This window comes from Mercurialis annua, linkage group LG5 (assembly GCF_937616625.2).
Source record: "Mercurialis annua linkage group LG5, ddMerAnnu1.2, whole genome shotgun sequence".
In the NCBI taxonomy this organism is placed as follows: Eukaryota; Viridiplantae; Streptophyta; class Magnoliopsida; order Malpighiales; family Euphorbiaceae; genus Mercurialis; species Mercurialis annua.
The window spans coordinates 1,978,007-1,995,425 of NC_065574.1; the positions used below are offsets into that span (position 1 = coordinate 1,978,007).

The window sequence follows — 17,419 nt, forward strand, 5'->3', positions numbered from 1 at the left end:
CAGGGAAGGGGATTAGTAACTGTTTTCTAGGGTTTCTATTGTACGGATTTATTTTAAGCGAACAAATTTTATCAATGGATCTGATCATGGGCGACGGTGATTCGGTGGCTTTGGAGTCACCTTCTTTGGAGAAGCAAGCAGTTGATGTCGACGTAGATGAGGAAGGCAGCGGTGGCTTAGAACCGAAGCTACCGAAGCGGAAGGCGGAGGACGACGGCGAGGAAGATAAAGGTGAAGACGAAGAGGAAGACGGCAACGACAATGACGACGAAGACGACACTTGGAGCTTAGGTTTAGGTGATTATGAAGGCAGTGAACAGCAGGAGAAGGACTTCAATAAATACCTGGAGGAGTGTAACGCATCTGATGTATGTATTTTAATTTATAATCTGAATTTATGTGTTTTTACTATATGGTTTAATATTCTTGTGTTTTTGCAGTGTTTTGATGTGGAAACTATCCCCCAGGGGAAACACTTCATGGGTATGCTTTCAAGGGTTAAAATTGACGACGATGACGACTTTTTTAGCAAACACTGCAAGCAAACTGTTCAGCTTGTTATTGACCAACAGAACAATGAAAATGTTAGTTGTGCAACCTGGTTGTTAACTTTTTAAGACGTTAGGGGCATATTTGAATTTTTCTGGACGTTAAGGGCTCACTTGATCCTGTAAACAAACTTTAGGGGCACCTTTTTTCCTTATCCATGCCTTCCTCGTGCTTAATTTCTTCTTTGGCTTTAATGGTGTCAAAATAGGAGTCTGGTTGTTCACTTTTTAAGACATTAAGGGTACATTTGAACTTTTTTGGACGTTAAGAGTTCATTTGATTCTGTAAACGAACTTTTGCCTTCTTGATGCTTAATTTCTCGTTTCGCTTTAATGGTGTAGGGCATGGACTTGGAACTTGTGAAAGTTACTAAGGCAAATAGAGAATCATCTACATTCTATTACGCAACTTTTGAGGCTAGAAACAGAACTTCTGGAGAGTTGGAGACTTATCAAACTAGCGTCTTCCACTGCTTTATTGATGGTGAGCTTAAGGTTTATATCTTCAGGCTGAAAGAAACAGGAGATGGACAAGGTAACCAGTAGCTGATTGGAAATGGGTTATGCTAAATTGGGTGATAATTGGGGAGGGGATGATGGTGTAATTGTAAATGAAGCATTGCTGCTAAGATTTAAAGCTCTTCTCTGTGCTTTCTTGTTCGTTGCTAATTTTAGTTTTGGTTTCTAATAAGAATATCTAAATTTATCCAAAGTTATTAATTTTAAAAAAGATATAAATATATTTCTTATATTTGAAATAAAAGGCGATGTACTTTTATATATAATTTAAAAATTCATTTAAAGATTAATTGCTTTAAAAATGATGAATCTTAGCGTGTTTTGCAATTTAAACACAAACTTGAAAGATTCATAATTGATTTGAAAAGTTTGAAATTGCAGAAAATTAAAAGTTGGTATCTTAAAATTTCAAAAATTAGAAATTAGAGTTAAATTTACGGAACACGCTAAAATTTATAATTTTTTTAAACATTAAACATTCATTTAATATTATAAAAATATAATAATTTTTTATATTTTATAAATATCGTTAACAAAAATAGACAAACTTTTTTTTATTATTGTTGAAATGTTAAAGAACATTTACATGTTCAAGAAGTAATATCATGTAATTATTTGATCAATTTTAAATATTTTTTATTTACTTCTACATTTTTTTCTAATTTCTACTGTCGTCAGCAATTTAGATAAATATCATCAAAACTATAAATAAATATATTTTTAAGAAATTATATGTCATCATAAATTAATTTATATGCTTCTATGCATTCATGCTAGACATAAAATGATTGAAAATTAAATAATTGTATTTTTAAGGAGGTTAAATGGGTAAAAATTAAAAATTTAAATGTGCAATAGGCAAACGAAATAGTTGAAGAGTTAATAGAATAAAAAAATAGTTAATAGGTCCAATAGAACATTAAATTAGTTTAGAGGTCGCTGAGGAAAAATGGTAAAGTTTAGGGGTTAAATAATGTCTTACATACACAATTGTATAAATTTGCAAATAAGTATTAAAATAATTGTTTTAACTAATTTCAATCCATTCATATCGAAAAAAAAAATATTCAATCTATATATTTATGTAATTGAGAGGACCAAATGAGTTTCTCATGAATTTTCAATTTGAATAAAACACTTATATAATTATTAAAAAAATGTTATATATAGATAATTCTCATTGGTTTTTTTTTTTTGTCAAAGAATTCTCATTGGTTTTCAATCTAAGTTAAATAAAACATTTATATAATTATTAAAAGTTGTTATTAGTAGATAATTCTCATTATTTTTTCAATTTGAATAAGATACTCATACTAAATGAGCTTTTTTATGAATTTCAAATTTAAATAAAATATTTATTTACTTTGTAAACATCATCATTAATAAGTCATTCAAATTAATTTTTTAAATTAAATTGAGTAATTATCTATCAGTTCATATTATATTTTAATTATTATTTATAAATAATTATTAGTTAGATTCCATGTAAATGCACAGGCTTATAACTAGTCTAACAGAACATTCACATACCAATATTAAAATAGAAATAGTGTGCCTAAAAATAAGTAGAATACAGATACAAATTCGAGTAAGTAACCATGGATTATGTGAGCCAATTTGGAAGGCGCCTTGGAGATCAATCACTTTGAAAAAAATTCAGTTCCATTCCATTTGAACCCAACAAAAAGTTAAAGTAATTAATTAATAAACACCAAACCCAATTAAAAGCAATAAATTAAACATGTATCTCATACGAATATTACAAGCAGTGCCAATCAGATAGAAGTGAGTATGATCCAGTGGGTATGACCCAGTGAGTATGATCCATTAGGTTTAGTGGATATGTAAGCATAACATTGTAAAGAGAAAACACATAACTTATCATCAACTCTTCATAATCTAACATCATATCTTCGGACTATATTGATCTAATAGTACCGTATGCCAAATACCATTAACTAAATCGTCGACTCTATCCCCCTTTTACAAATAATTTGTCAGTCAACTCAGGGGGAGTTGGTCTTACATTCACTATATTAACTTCCACGAGTTGGGATGATGTTAACAGATGTACTCTGTAGAACTTTTCGCTAGCTCGGTATCTTTCTAGATATCTTCCTGGATAATTTATAATATTTTTTATGTTGACCTCAGCCTAACGAGAATTAAAATCATGCATCTCTTCTTAATCTGATTTATATTTCGATTTAGCCTGCATAATATATAACAGGAAATTACGTATTTTAGTTTTAACAAAACATGGTAATAACAAAAGCAAAAACAAAGAAAATATAAAAGACCCAAGAGATAATCAAGAAGTGTACTGATAACTCAAGAATCACCAGACGGTTCTGCAAGAGGATCAATACACGTGGCCTACCTGAAATCATAAGAAAGCAACCGTTAAAAGGGTGTCGGAAGGGAAATCTGGCAAACCTCTCCGATGGTCAAGTGTTGGAGAAAAGAATATTATTTGACTGCCGGAGAGGGGAATCTGGCAAACATTGTACTGTCGTTTTCTATACATCGTATGCATTTTGCTTTCAGATAATTTTGTCGTTTATCAATGATGTTTTCTTTTATTTTTATTGTATATATTATGCTCATTTTCTCTATCCTCTTCTTCAAGGGCAGAGCCAGGGGGTGAGCCCGTGCGGCCGCCTCCGACCGGCGAGGCTTGAAGGACCGATGATTTTACAGAATATGAGTTGAAACTTGAAACAGAATAAAATGGTGAATTTTAATTGTAAACTATAGTTGTTCACACAAGAATGTCTTTTAGACAAATGCAAAATCCCAAATACAATTTTAGTCTTTTGTGGTTCTGGTCCAGCCTTCGCCCATTCCGGACAATATCATTCAATAAAAATGAATAACAAACCGATGAGAACTTAAAAGAATAAATACTCTCTACATTCATAAAAGATAATTAAAAAAAGGCCTAATGTCTTAAAAAACCCCGACCTTTTAACCCCTTTTCAATTATACCCTGACGTTGAAAATTTGTCAATTTTACCCTATTTTGCATTTTTGTGTTTCAATTGTACCCTGAAAAATTAAATTAACGTCTTTTGCGTTTGGAAATTTGTTTAAAACATTCTCCATGTCTCGCATATATTGATTGTATATTTTTAAAATTTATTTAAATTTAGTTAAATTAATTAAGAATTTAAATTAGTGTTAATTTGATTATGGTTTTTAGTTAGTTTTTAAAAATAAAGGACTTATTTGTACTTTTTTGAATAAAAAAGAATTTAATTTCATGTTTAGACTTAATTAATTGAATGATTTCATCATTTAAGTAAAAAAATTAACAAAAATTAAAATATTGGGGTACAATTGAAAACGGAAAATTCAAAAGTGGGTAAAATTGATAAATTTTCAACGTCGGGGTAGAATTGAAAAAAAGTTTAAAGATGAGGGGTTTTTGAGTGATTAGGCCTTAAAAAAAATCAGCATATCTTTTATGAACGAAATAGCTGAGAGAAAAAAATAAAAATAAAATACTGGCGGTATCCATATCTCTAAAAAAATTCTTTTCCCGCCGTCTTTAACATTGTGTTGTTAAATCACTTTTCCAACCCCTTTACTACACTAGCCTTCTCCGAACGAATTCCTCACTGTTCAATATTCAATGTTCTCATTTATTCCAAATTGAGTTATAGTCCGTTTGATGGTCAAAGCATGACGCACATTAGTTGGGTTGATAGGTCCTCTCCATATTTCCTACAAAATATTTAATTTGTTATTTTAATAATATTGAAATAAAATATTTACAATATTTTTAAATTAATTTTGTAAAATAAACAATTTATTAAAAGTTCTATTGAGGACATTAGCTATTTTTAAGAAATAAAAAATATTATTTAAAACAATAACCAAATTTAACATTAAAATAAAATAATACTCTTTAGAAATTAAAATCTTACCTCCGATTTTAGAGCCACCAAACTTGGACAATAATGTACGGTTGCGACCACTGGTCCTTGGCTCACCCATGTAGAAGCTGAGCTTCGGTGAAATTTTGGGTGTGCATAAAATTGGCACTCATTGTGAAGAAAGGGGGGGTGCGGCTGAAAAAATTATAAAAATTATATAAATATATAAACATTTATCATTTATCAGCCATCCATTGATTCGATTATAATTGTTAATCGCTAAACTTTTAGCACCTTTAGGTACAAATATATTAACCAAAATCTGATTTGAAAGTTCCACCATGTCATCTTCATGAGTCATATTATAGATGACTTCTATGACCGTTGAGATATTAACTGACCAGTGATTATCTGTTTGTAAAATAATTTAGATGATTCAATTAATATATATATATCAGATGAAAAAACATAATTTAGATTATCAATAATTTTATTCTTTTATTAATTATGTCATTAATTATTTTCTTATATTTTTCTAAAAAACAACAATTTGAGATTAATGATATAACAATTTTCTAGTCGGCCTTTATCACACTTTTCTAGTGGGGCTTTTTTAAATTTTTTTTGTTTATCAATGATGTTTTTATTCATTTTTATTGTATGTATAATATGCTCATTTTCCTTATCCTCTTCTTCAAGGGCAGAGCCAGGGGGTGAGCCCGTGCGGCCGCCTCCGACCGACGAGGCTTGAAGGACCGATGATTTTACAGAATATGAGTTGAAACTTGAAACAGAATAAGATGGTGAACTTTAATTGTAAACTATAGTTGTTCACACACAAGAATGTCTTTTAGATAAAGGGAAAAGGGTCAAATATGCCCCTGATGTTTACGCCGGAGAACACATTAGCCCCTAATGTCAAGACAGGTGCGAAAACAGTATTAATGATTCCAAAACGGGCCTATTATGCCCTTGACACTAACAGGCGTCTTTTATCCGTTAACATATGTCCACCCTCAGCTACCCCCCTTTCACTTAACTGACCATCATTTACCCATGTGATTACTCCATCCTCAGTTACCCCAATATTACTATCCATTTTAACATTCACACATTCAGGCACTTCTACTATGGTTGGTAAATCAGAACAACAGTAAGTAAGTACATCCACACCATTATCAGCATAAAGATTTACCTCATTAACCCATGACATCCTACCAATGTAGTTCAAAATCTTTCTAACACTCATATCATTTTCAATCAAAAATAACCCATCATTCAAAGACTTGCCAGGTATCAGAAAAAAGATGTGCTTCACATTCCCATATTTCAGTTCTTCAATATAAAACCTCTTAATACTATGCAGATTAAGAAAATCAACATCATAATCATACACGATGTCGGTATCTCCATCAATGTAGTTCAGTTTATCATCAAAACCCCATGCTCCCCCGAAATTAAAATTAACATTAAACACATTGCTCATGCTGTCATTTAAAAAATGGATATCAATCAGAAAGAGTAAAAAGCAAAAACAACAAATAAGTTTATCAAGAAGAGTAAAAAAAGGTGTAATCGGCTTCTTATAAAGATGATTACCAACTTTGTTTTGGAAGGATAACAATCAATTAACAAGTAGATTATTTGCAGAAGGAAATATCAAAAAACCATAACCATATTAGAATTAGAGAGCTTTTTAGAATTAGGGATTTGAAAAATACCCTCACCAAATTAGCATTGCCTATGATGATGTGACATATGTGGGTTCCATTTAATTTTAATATGTCCTATAATGACACATAGTTAGCCATGTAGGATTTTGTCAGGCCACATGAACAAATGTTAACAGATAATAGACGACTGTTAGTGTTAAGGGCATAATAGCCCTGTTTTGGATTCATTAATACTGTTATTACACCTTTCCTAACATTAGGGGCTAATGTGCTCTCCGGTGTAAACATCAGGGTCATATATGCACCTTTAGACAAATGCAAAATCCCAAATACAATTTTAATTTTTTATGGTTCCGGTCCAGCCTTCACCCATTCCGGGCAATATCATTCAATAAAAAAAATAACAAACCAATGAGAAATTGAAATAATAAATACTCTCTACATTCATAAAAGATAGTTAAGAAAAAAAATCAGCATATCTTTTATGAACGAAATAGTTAAGAGAAAAGAGTAAAATAATAAAAATAAAATATCAGCGGTATTCATATCTCCAAAACAAATTCTTTTCCTGCCATCTTTGACATTGTGTTGTTAAATCACTTTTCCAACCCCTTTACTACACCAGCCTTCTCCGAACGAATTCCTCACTGTTCAATATTCAATGTTCTCATTTGTTCCAAATTGAGTTTTAGTTCCTTTAATAGTCAAAGTATGACGCACATTAGTTGGGTTGATAGGTCGTCTCTATATTTCCTACAAAATATTTAATTTGTTATTTTAATAATATTGAAATAAAATATTACACTATTTTTAAATTTATTTTGTAAAATAAACAATTTCTTAAAAGTGCTATTGAGGACATTAAATATTTTTAAAAAATAAAAAAAATATTATTTAAAAAAATAAACAAATTTAATATTAAAATAAAATAATACTCTTTAGAAATTGGAATATTACCTCCGATTTTAGAGCCACCAAACTTGGACAATACTATACGGTTGCGACCACTGGTCCTTATCTCACCCATTTAGAAGCTGAGCTTCAGTGAAATCTTGGGTGTGCGTAAAATTAACACTCATGGTGAATAAAGGGGGTGTGCGGCTGAAAAAATTATAAAAATTATATAAATGTATAAACATTTATCATTTATCAGTTATCCATTAATCCGATTATAATTGCTAATCGCTAAACTTTTAGCACCTTTAGGTACAAATACATTAACCAAAATCTGATTTGAAAGTTTCACCATGTCATCTTCATGAGTCATAATGTAAATGGCTTCTGTGACCGCTGAGATATTAACTGACCAGTGATTATTTGTTTGTAAAATAATTTAGATGATTCAATTAATATATATAGATTAGATGAAAAAACATAATTTAAATTATCAACAACTTTATTCTTTTATCAATTATGCTATTAATTATTTTCTTATACTTTTCTAAACAACACCAATTTGAGATTAATGATATAACAATTTTCTAGTCGGCCTTTAATACAATTTTCTAGTAAGGCTTTTTTTAATTTTTCCGTTTATCAATGATGTTTTTTTTTTATTTTATTGTATGTATAATATGCTTATTGTCCATATCCTCTTCTTCAAGGGCAGAGCCAAGGCGTGAGCCCGTGCGGCCGCCTCCGACCGGCAATGCCTTAAGGGCCGGTGACTTTGCAAGCTACATTTATCGCTATCCTCCTCTTTTTTCTTTCTTTCTAGTGCACCTGGTTTAGGAGGCAGACAGAGAACAAGGAAGACTTTAATTATAGAATTATGATTTAATTTTATAAGCTTTGATTTTGGGTTTAATAGACTTGAGGTATATAGATATAATGTAAAAAATAATTTTCTCGGGCTGTATCTATAAGATGAGTAATAAAAACATGAGCTTTTCTTTTTATATTATTTAATGAATACAATTTTTATTTTTATTTTTTGAGTTTTGAAAAACAAATTTAAAAATTAGTCAATATCTATAATTTATGGTCAAAATTCAATCTAAAAAGTAGATGAAATTATTTTATTTAACTAATTGATTTGATTTATTATTTACTAACTCATAACAAATTAAAATATTACTCTTTGGCAAAAGATTTGTTTTATTGGTTATTATTAATTAAATTAGGGGAAGTATTAGTTTTGGTTTTGTGTTAATTGTTGCTATAATTATTTGGTGTTGTTAAGATTCTTGTAATTCTGGCATGCTTGACTAGTTTTATTAATGGGTATCAATGTTGTTGTTGCCGCCTGGGCAGAGTCAGGGGGCTGAGCCCGTGCGGCCCCCCCGAGAACGACGAGGCCTCTTTGCGCGACATCGACTAGAGTTGTAGGAAAGATCTTCCAGATTGATGCATCTGAGATGCTCTCTACGTTCATAGACACTTGAAAGCAGTTTAAGTGAGTTATAGGGTCGGTTTTACCATTATATTGTTTAATAGTAGGATATTTGAACTTATTTGGAAACGGTTCGTCGAGGATTGCCCGGCAAAGTAGACTGCCTATGCCAATCAGACCGATTTGGCGGGAGGCTGCTTTGTTTCCTTCCTGTTTTGCCAACTCGGCCTAGACCATACGAGCGACCTTGGCATCAATTGTTTTCCTGTCATGTGAGTTGGCTCCCGAACTATGTACACTTTCAGTTACATCCTTCCTAGCCGGTGGAACTCCCGTTCTCGCGGTTTGCTGAGTATCTACCACGGGGTCTGACACTCCTCTTCTCAGGCTGGCGCTTCCGCGCGGTCTACCCAGTGGTACATCCTCTCCTTGCAATCCCTCCCTAGGAGGAACATGACCATTTCGATCTTCACCTCCCAGAATGTTTACACCATTAGTACCCGGCCCAACACTATTGACTCCTCGAGGTACAACGGGTGGAGCGGTGGCCGGTGTACCCGGGGTACCAAAACCTGGATAAAATGGAGCTAAGATAGCCATTTGCATCTGCTGAGCTTGCTGCATCTGTCGAGCCATGTATTCTACATACTCCTGTGCCTGTAACACTGCCGGGTGCAAATCGGCCACCGAGCTTGTTCCTGTGCTGGTCTCCACCACAGTAGCGTCCACCAGGAATGTTAGTTGCGTAGGAGGCAAACTATTATGCAAAAAATTCTGAGGAACCGTGGCTCCTGGTGTTAGCAGCGCTTGGTGGCTCAAATCTGGGTTTAAAGGGTTTATCCTTGGATAATTTTCCAAGCCATACAGCAGAAAAAACCCGGCTCCACTGCCTGAAGCTCTCATACTCCCAACTTGAGTATTCGTCGGTGGAGTTATGCCTTTGATCACGGAAGACCGACCACCTGTAGAACCACCCCCTACAACATTAGTACCCGCTCTAGTGGACCCTGGGTGTTCTACTCTTTCCAGAACAGGATCATCCGCCATTGTTCAAGGTGTGAAAACAGAAAAACTACTAAGAACAAAACAGAAAACTGGGGATATTCAATAACGTTTTCCACAGACGGCGCCAAGTGATAAATCACTGCTGACTGCACTGGTCTAGCGAGCCTGAGACAACAAAAGTAAACAGATCGTCAAACGAAATACCGGAGGCGGACACCGACAAATTGCTTTGACAGTTTAGTCATTGTTTATAGAAAGAAAGAAAAAAAGAAAAAAAGAGAAAAGAAAAAGGTGTAAAGTAAAGAATAATGAATATCTGAGGGTTTGCACATAAGGTGCCTTATATAGGTTCACCTTGTGCAAACCTACTACAACCTTCATTTTTATTCTTTTGGTCCCCACTACTCGGTTAGCTAATGTGGCAGCTTCTCGTGGTGTCTCGAATATCGAATGAGATACGCGATGTGGAGGACATTCTCTGAGCGTCAGATTCTGTCTGTGTTCCAAAATAGTTTGTTAGGAAAGGGTTGCTCGGTCTGCTGGACGAGGTAGAGATAGGTCCAACCACGAACCGAGCTAGGATGAGCATTCTGGTCACCGCATCGATTATATTCTTTACCGAGATACCGTTTTTCTTAACGCGCCTAGTCGCGCAGTCAGTAATCCGGTGTTGCTTAGTAGATGTATCTCGATTCGGGTCCTTTAATCGCCTGATTTGGTGACGTCTTATATCATTGAGGCTAATACGTTACCAGACATCATACGGGTTCAAAATCACAAATGCAAATTGATCGAGCTTAATTATCGGAGCAAACAATCAAAAGAATAATTCGGCGTTCTTTTTAACCTTCTTTACTCTAATTTTAGGACAATTTTAGTAGTGGGGTCACCTTTGCTTGTGATTATCATCCAATTTTGTGGAATTATGGAACTCATAATATGTTGTTGTTGCACCTATGTTAGAAGGTGCAACAACAACATATAGTCATGTACAATACACCACATGCAATTTTACTTAAAATTGTTCTTTAATTTAATCGATCATATTTTTTTTAATTATTATTTCTGAATATTGTTAATTAATTACAACATTAATTATATTTGATACCTTCAACTGTATCAATCCAAATCTTATTTCTCCAGTTCCTAAGTAGTTCTAGCAGTTGTTGTGTCTTATAATTTTTTATATATGTCGGCTTGTCAGTAACTTACAACTATTATTTTAAGACCTTTATTATTATCAACTTAAACTCACTTCATAATTATTTAATATACATGAAGATTTGATAATAGATATGGTTGATTATTTTATTATTATTATTAAAACTCATCTTAAACTACTATAGTTGTAGAATATACGGCTATACAGCAAGTAGTTAATTAGTACTTGGATGTTCTATTCTTTTTTTGACTAATAAATATTTTTTTTATTTTTTATAGTTTTAATAAAAAAAATTACGTAATTTTTAAACGGTTGCAGCAAGTTTTGTCAATTTGTTCCAATCAATTTATTCCATGTGTCAAATCTCGTATGCATCTACAATGTGAAAAAACTATGTTAACATAAGATTAATGAATTCCTTTTCGACTTTTTGTAGTTCTACTAAAATTTTATTTTTTTTAATTTTAGTGCAACCGAAGAAAATGGCGCTGCGAACATTTGCAATGGGTTAAGGTTACAAATTTTTAAAGCCATGATTAGACTTTAAAAGTAAAAAAAATAAAAAAATAGCTCATTGGGCTTTCTTAAATATAAGCATCGTCTGATGTCTCGACTAGTCCGAAACAAACCGGAGAGCATCCGTTAAGAAAATAAAGTTTTTATCAAAAGGTTTGAAGTTGTTATACACGCGGAACTCGAATCCAAGACCTCTGATTAAAGGAAAACGAATCTTTACCGCTCAATTTCTCGGGTAATATCATTTATAGTAAAATCAAATTTAAGGGGTAAAACCTGAAAGTCTAAGCATTCACAAAAGATTATGGTGAAGAATAAGTAGATTAATGGAGAATTAGTCAATTCAAAGCATGTAAATTAACCAAATTTGAGCAAACATAAGCATGTTCATACATGTTAGTCACCGTTAATTAAGGCATTATAGGCCCATTTACTGAAGCTTAAAGACATAAAAATCTTATCTTAAATTCTATTTGTCATTTTCACTGCTTTTTATGTGTAAGCACAAATCAATCATAAATTAGAGTTTGAAGATTAATTTGATTCTCTTTGGAGCTTTTATGGCCGCTACTTGTTCTTGAGTTAGTACAAACTCAGTACCTTTTAGTATCTTTTGATGCATACATCCCTTTGATTTTGAACCGTCAAAGTCCATTTAATTTTTTTATATATAACTAGAGAGAAAAAGCGTTTGTGGAGGAATTGATCTCATAATCCAATAGATTGTTTCCCCATGCTTATATCATTTAAATTATAATTCATTGGTTCGCATTTAAATCTTTTATTGGTCTTTGATGATTCTTTTGTTTGGATATGATGCTTAAAATCAGTATTATTATGGAACTTGAACTATACAATGGAAGTTATTTTATTTGTGGCTTAATCGTCTAAAAATACTCTACTTCTTCAATTTTTTGCTTACAATGTAAATTTTCATCGTAAACCTACATCTAAATTGATGAATACATCTATCTATACTATATATAAAAATACGGATGGGGGTGGGGGACAGGCAAATTTACTGAATAATTCTTTTCAGTCTATTACTAAATAAAGGTTTTATAGTCATTAACTAATTAATTATTTAATTAATCACTATTGTAATTAAAGTCCTAATTAGAATAGGTAGCTAAATTATCTCCAATTTTGTTTTTTGTATGTAAAAAATAACTAAATTGTCTCCAAATTAGTAGGAATACCTATCTTTTAGTTTGATTTAACTACAAAATTAAAATACTGTATTTGGTTGATATATTATTATTTAAATTTATATTTTATTATTTTTAAAGTTATTATTAATAAAATTAAATTAATTTTTTTTCTTAATTATGGTTATTATAAAACCAAAAAAAGAATAAATTCAGTATGAAAAAAAATTTAACCGAATATATTATATTTACTTTTATGAAATTTTTTAACTAATTTAATATTAATTATAAATAAAAAAAATTGATATAATTATAACAAATTTACTAATATGTACATTGACGAGTTACGTTACGAGCCACGTGCATAACACGTAATGCGAAATTAGTTTGTATAAAAGTTGAAATTTTGTCTTTATCTAATCTATGTACTTAATTTATTTTGATTTTTAGATTTTTTTTGGACGGAAAAAAAGCGTGCATTACACTCGCGTGAAATGTACGTGAGACCGAATTTAAATGTCCACCTAACTTGATATACTGCCAAAATAGCTCACATCATCAAATTTGAAAAGGATTGGATAAACAAAAGTTTATAAATATAAGGACCTATTGAATAAAAAAAATATTGAAAAAGGAAAATATAAATTAAAATTTAAAGTATTAGGTCCTTTTACCATTTCCGATGTGAAATTTTTTAATCACTTGACAGCAATTGAACTACATGCTCATAAATTATATTTATAAAATAATCGGTTAAAATAAAAAAAGCTTAATTGCTTTAAAATTCACAAACTTTATAGTGTTATAAAATTTTAATATGAACTTTCAATTTTGACAATATCGGACACCGGTTTTTAATTTTTAATAACTTCAAACACTGAATAATTTTCCGTGAAAAAAATGTTGACATGCACACCAAAACGGTGGTTATTCTGGTGTCCACCTCAACAATCTTTTGAAAGATGATTGATTGGTTTTTCGAATTGTAAAAAAATGATAGTGCATGTATTAAATTTTTAAAGTTGAAAATTCGTGTTAACTGCAAAACACGATAAAATTTATAGTTTTTAGAGCAATTAAGTCAATAAAAAATGAATAGCACAAATATATCGTGAAATGATGTCAATAATATGATGTGATTAATTAGAATATTTATTATTTAATAAAGTGTTATACTTTTATTGATTTTATTCACAAATAATGTGGTGGACAAATTTTTTGTAAATTTTTATCAAACTAAAAAATTAAGTTAAGTATGTTATATTTAATTGGCGTTTGGATTGTTTAGTCATCAAATTATAAATATTGACTCCAAAATTTACAAACGATGACTTATTTTATTTTAGTGAAAGTATTTATTATTTCAACAATATCTGCAATAATGTGTTAATATGTGTGAAAATCAATTAGATGTATAATTAAAGGATAAGAAAGTAAATACCAGTAAAATAATAAATTAGTCCTTAGCTAAGATGCACTTACCCCATCTAATCAGTTCACAAAATGGACCCTGCATATATTCCCCAAATCTGGGATTATTACTAATTTAATCATAATTACTGTGTTTAGAAGATTTGGGAGACAAAAGATCATGAGAGGAGAAGAAATTGATTAATATAGTAATCATAGAAAAGTTATACTAATCTCACACCACCTTCACTTCATTAGTTAATTTAAACTTGCTTAGACTTTACTGATTATGTCATCCGTTAATAGAGTCAATAAAATTAAAAAATATTATAAATGATTAAAAAATTTATTTAATTAATTATATAATTAAAAAATTTATCAAAAAAATTATATAATTAATTTTTTATTCAACTAGTGATTATTATAATTTTATTGTTTATATGAGATTAATATATGTATATGTTTATCATTAATTAATTCTAAAAAAATGTAACTTTTCAACAATGATGAACTGAGGCATGAGACCATGATTGCTGCTGCCTAATTATTTATTTAATATTATAAGTGCAAAGGGCCTACATGTCACTAATATTTTATTAAAAGGGCAATTTTAATTTTAATATTTTAGTAGATTATATGAATATATTTTGCTGGCTGGCTAGCATTTAACTTAATGAAAACTGACAAAACTTATACGGTGGAAATGATTAGCATGCAAATTTAAATAATCACCCTTGATTGCAGCTCAAATGAAGCATAAATTTAGGATTGAAGTTGGTCAAACTCAAGTCATGAAATAGCTTCAAGATTTTGGGTTTTGCAATTCTTAGACAAGTAGAATCTCATGAAATCATACTAAATTACTAATCCCTCACTCCCTTTTCTCCCCATATTTCTCTTCCCAAGGTTTAATAATATAGTAATAAATAATTTTCCTAAGAACAATTGTATATCTTTTTTGTTATCTAAAATATTTATCCCTTTTTAATAAATCATGGTTTTTAATATGTGTATAATTGTAAAAATTAAATAGTTGCGTGACGAATTGGACCCACAACTTTAACAGAATGTTCTTCAATATTTATACCTTATCTCCTATGAGCTACAACTTATTAATAAACTCACAGTTTCTCAAAATTAATTTTTTTTTGAAATTAAAATCATTTTTTCTATATTATCTTCTAAGTAAGTGAACTAGTCATAGCATTTGATAAAAAAATAAATTAATTTTTAAAATTTGAAATATTAATTGTGTTTTTAAAAATTGTATGTAAAAAGTAAAATAAACAATTAATTGTTTTGGAATAGAGGAGGTCTACTATTTTTATATTGTATTGAAAATATAATTGCTAACATTAATTCATAATTTAAGATTGGGAAAATGACAAAATATAAAATATAAAGTAAAATAAGTATAACATATAACAAATTATGCATTTGTTGAAATATTTCAAAAAACACATTATTTTGTTTCTTGTAACTGATCATGTGGTATGAGACAGAACTTCAGCTGCATTTTCAAAGAATTCATAATTTCTTTTTTATGAAGAAAAATTCATAAGTTATAAATAATGAAATCATTAAACTTCCAAAAATATAAATTAAATTAAAGAAAGAACTCATATTGCTAAATTATGAATCCATAACTTAGGACATTTACACTATATTGATCGTATCATTTTTTTTAAATATCTGAATCCGTTCTTATTTTTCAAAATTATAAATTTAAGAAAAAAAATTATGCTCCCTCCGTCCCGTTTAAGAAGTCCCATATTCCATTTTGGAATGTCCCATTTAAAATGTCCCATTACTATTTTTAAAATGTTTTTCTAATGAATACCCTATTTTACCCTTCTTTTAGTTATCTTAAAAGAGCTCTATGGAAAATTCCACTATCATTAATAGGGGCAAAACATGAAAAAATATAAAAAGACAAAAATAATTAATGTTTTCTTAATCTGTGTGTAAAGTCAAATGAGACTTTTAAAATGGGACGGAGGGAGTAACTTTAATTCCAAATGACCTATAATCCAACTTAAATCTAATTAGATATCTGAAAAAATAGATTATATGAGATAATTCTTTTTAAATTTGAATTACTTTAATTGCTAACTTATGAATGGAATAATACGTTTTTCTTAAGTTAATGTTTAAATTTCAAATCATTCATGAGACTGTAAATGTAAAGGGAATATATGTAAAATTATTACGGTGAGAGCATATATGATCAATAAAATAAGGTATAGTTAGACTAGTAATTCATATCATATTATTTACACTCTATGCTATAATAAGGTAAAATATTTATAAACATATTAACTTATACTTTCTCTTTTCAAGAGTGTTTTTCATATTTTCAAAAATATAATCTTTATTTTTTATATTAACAACAATACCATTTCTCTCTTTTTTTTCCATCTTCTTCACCTAAACCTTAATTTTATTTTCTCTCTTTCTCCATTAACTCCACCACCACTATTGCTTGCCGCCAGCCGCCGTCATCGAAAGGTTGCCGCCACCCGCGAGAAGCCGCTGTCATCCCTTACACCGTTGCCGCCGTAGTTACTGCTCCATGCTGCCGCCGCTGCCGCTCCTCCATGCCGCCACTGTTCTTTTTTTTTTAAATCAAATATGAACTCTTATGGAATTATATTTATTTGTATAAATCTAGTTTTTGTATATATAAATCTATTATTTTGTTGTTGTTTTATTTGTAGATCTAAAATTTATTGCATATGATTTCTCAGTTTGTTTTTTGATTTCCAGTTCTTCATCGTCATCTCCTCCATTCTTTTGATTTGAAATTTTTATTTCCAGATTTGATTTTTTAAAACGTATATAATTCATATTATATACAGATTGTATACATATTATATACAAACTATATACAATAAATATAAATATATATATATATATATATATTATCTGATTTTATATACGAATTTTATGCTGAATGTATACAAATTCATTTTTTTGTATACAGAAAAACTGTACTTTGGTAAATATTTTTAAAAAGATGGTATTGTTTGTAAACAAAACTTTGAGGTTGTATTTTTGGAAATATTTTCATTTTTTCCGGTATTTATAAAAAAATCTCTTGTTATAAGCGTGTCGTTTAGATACACGTGTTAGGTTGACATGTTTACTGTTCGGATCCATATAAACTCAGCCCAAATTTATTTAGTTTAGTGTCGTGTCGTGTAAATGGATTATGTTAAAAATTGTCGG

The 17,419-nt window shown here is 30.2% G+C and overlaps 1 protein-coding gene across 1 annotated transcript; it reads left to right on the forward strand.

The window, feature by feature from the left end:
• Window positions 1-1,288, forward strand: LOC126682505 (uncharacterized). The gene is made up of 3 exons (XM_050378222.2): window positions 1-368; window positions 441-584; window positions 891-1,288. Exons 1-3 carry the CDS (start codon window positions 75-77, stop codon window positions 1,092-1,094), a joined length of 642 nt encoding a protein of 213 aa, XP_050234179.1. The 5' UTR covers window positions 1-74; the 3' UTR covers window positions 1,095-1,288.
• The last annotated feature ends 16,131 nt before the right edge of the window (window positions 1,289-17,419 follow it).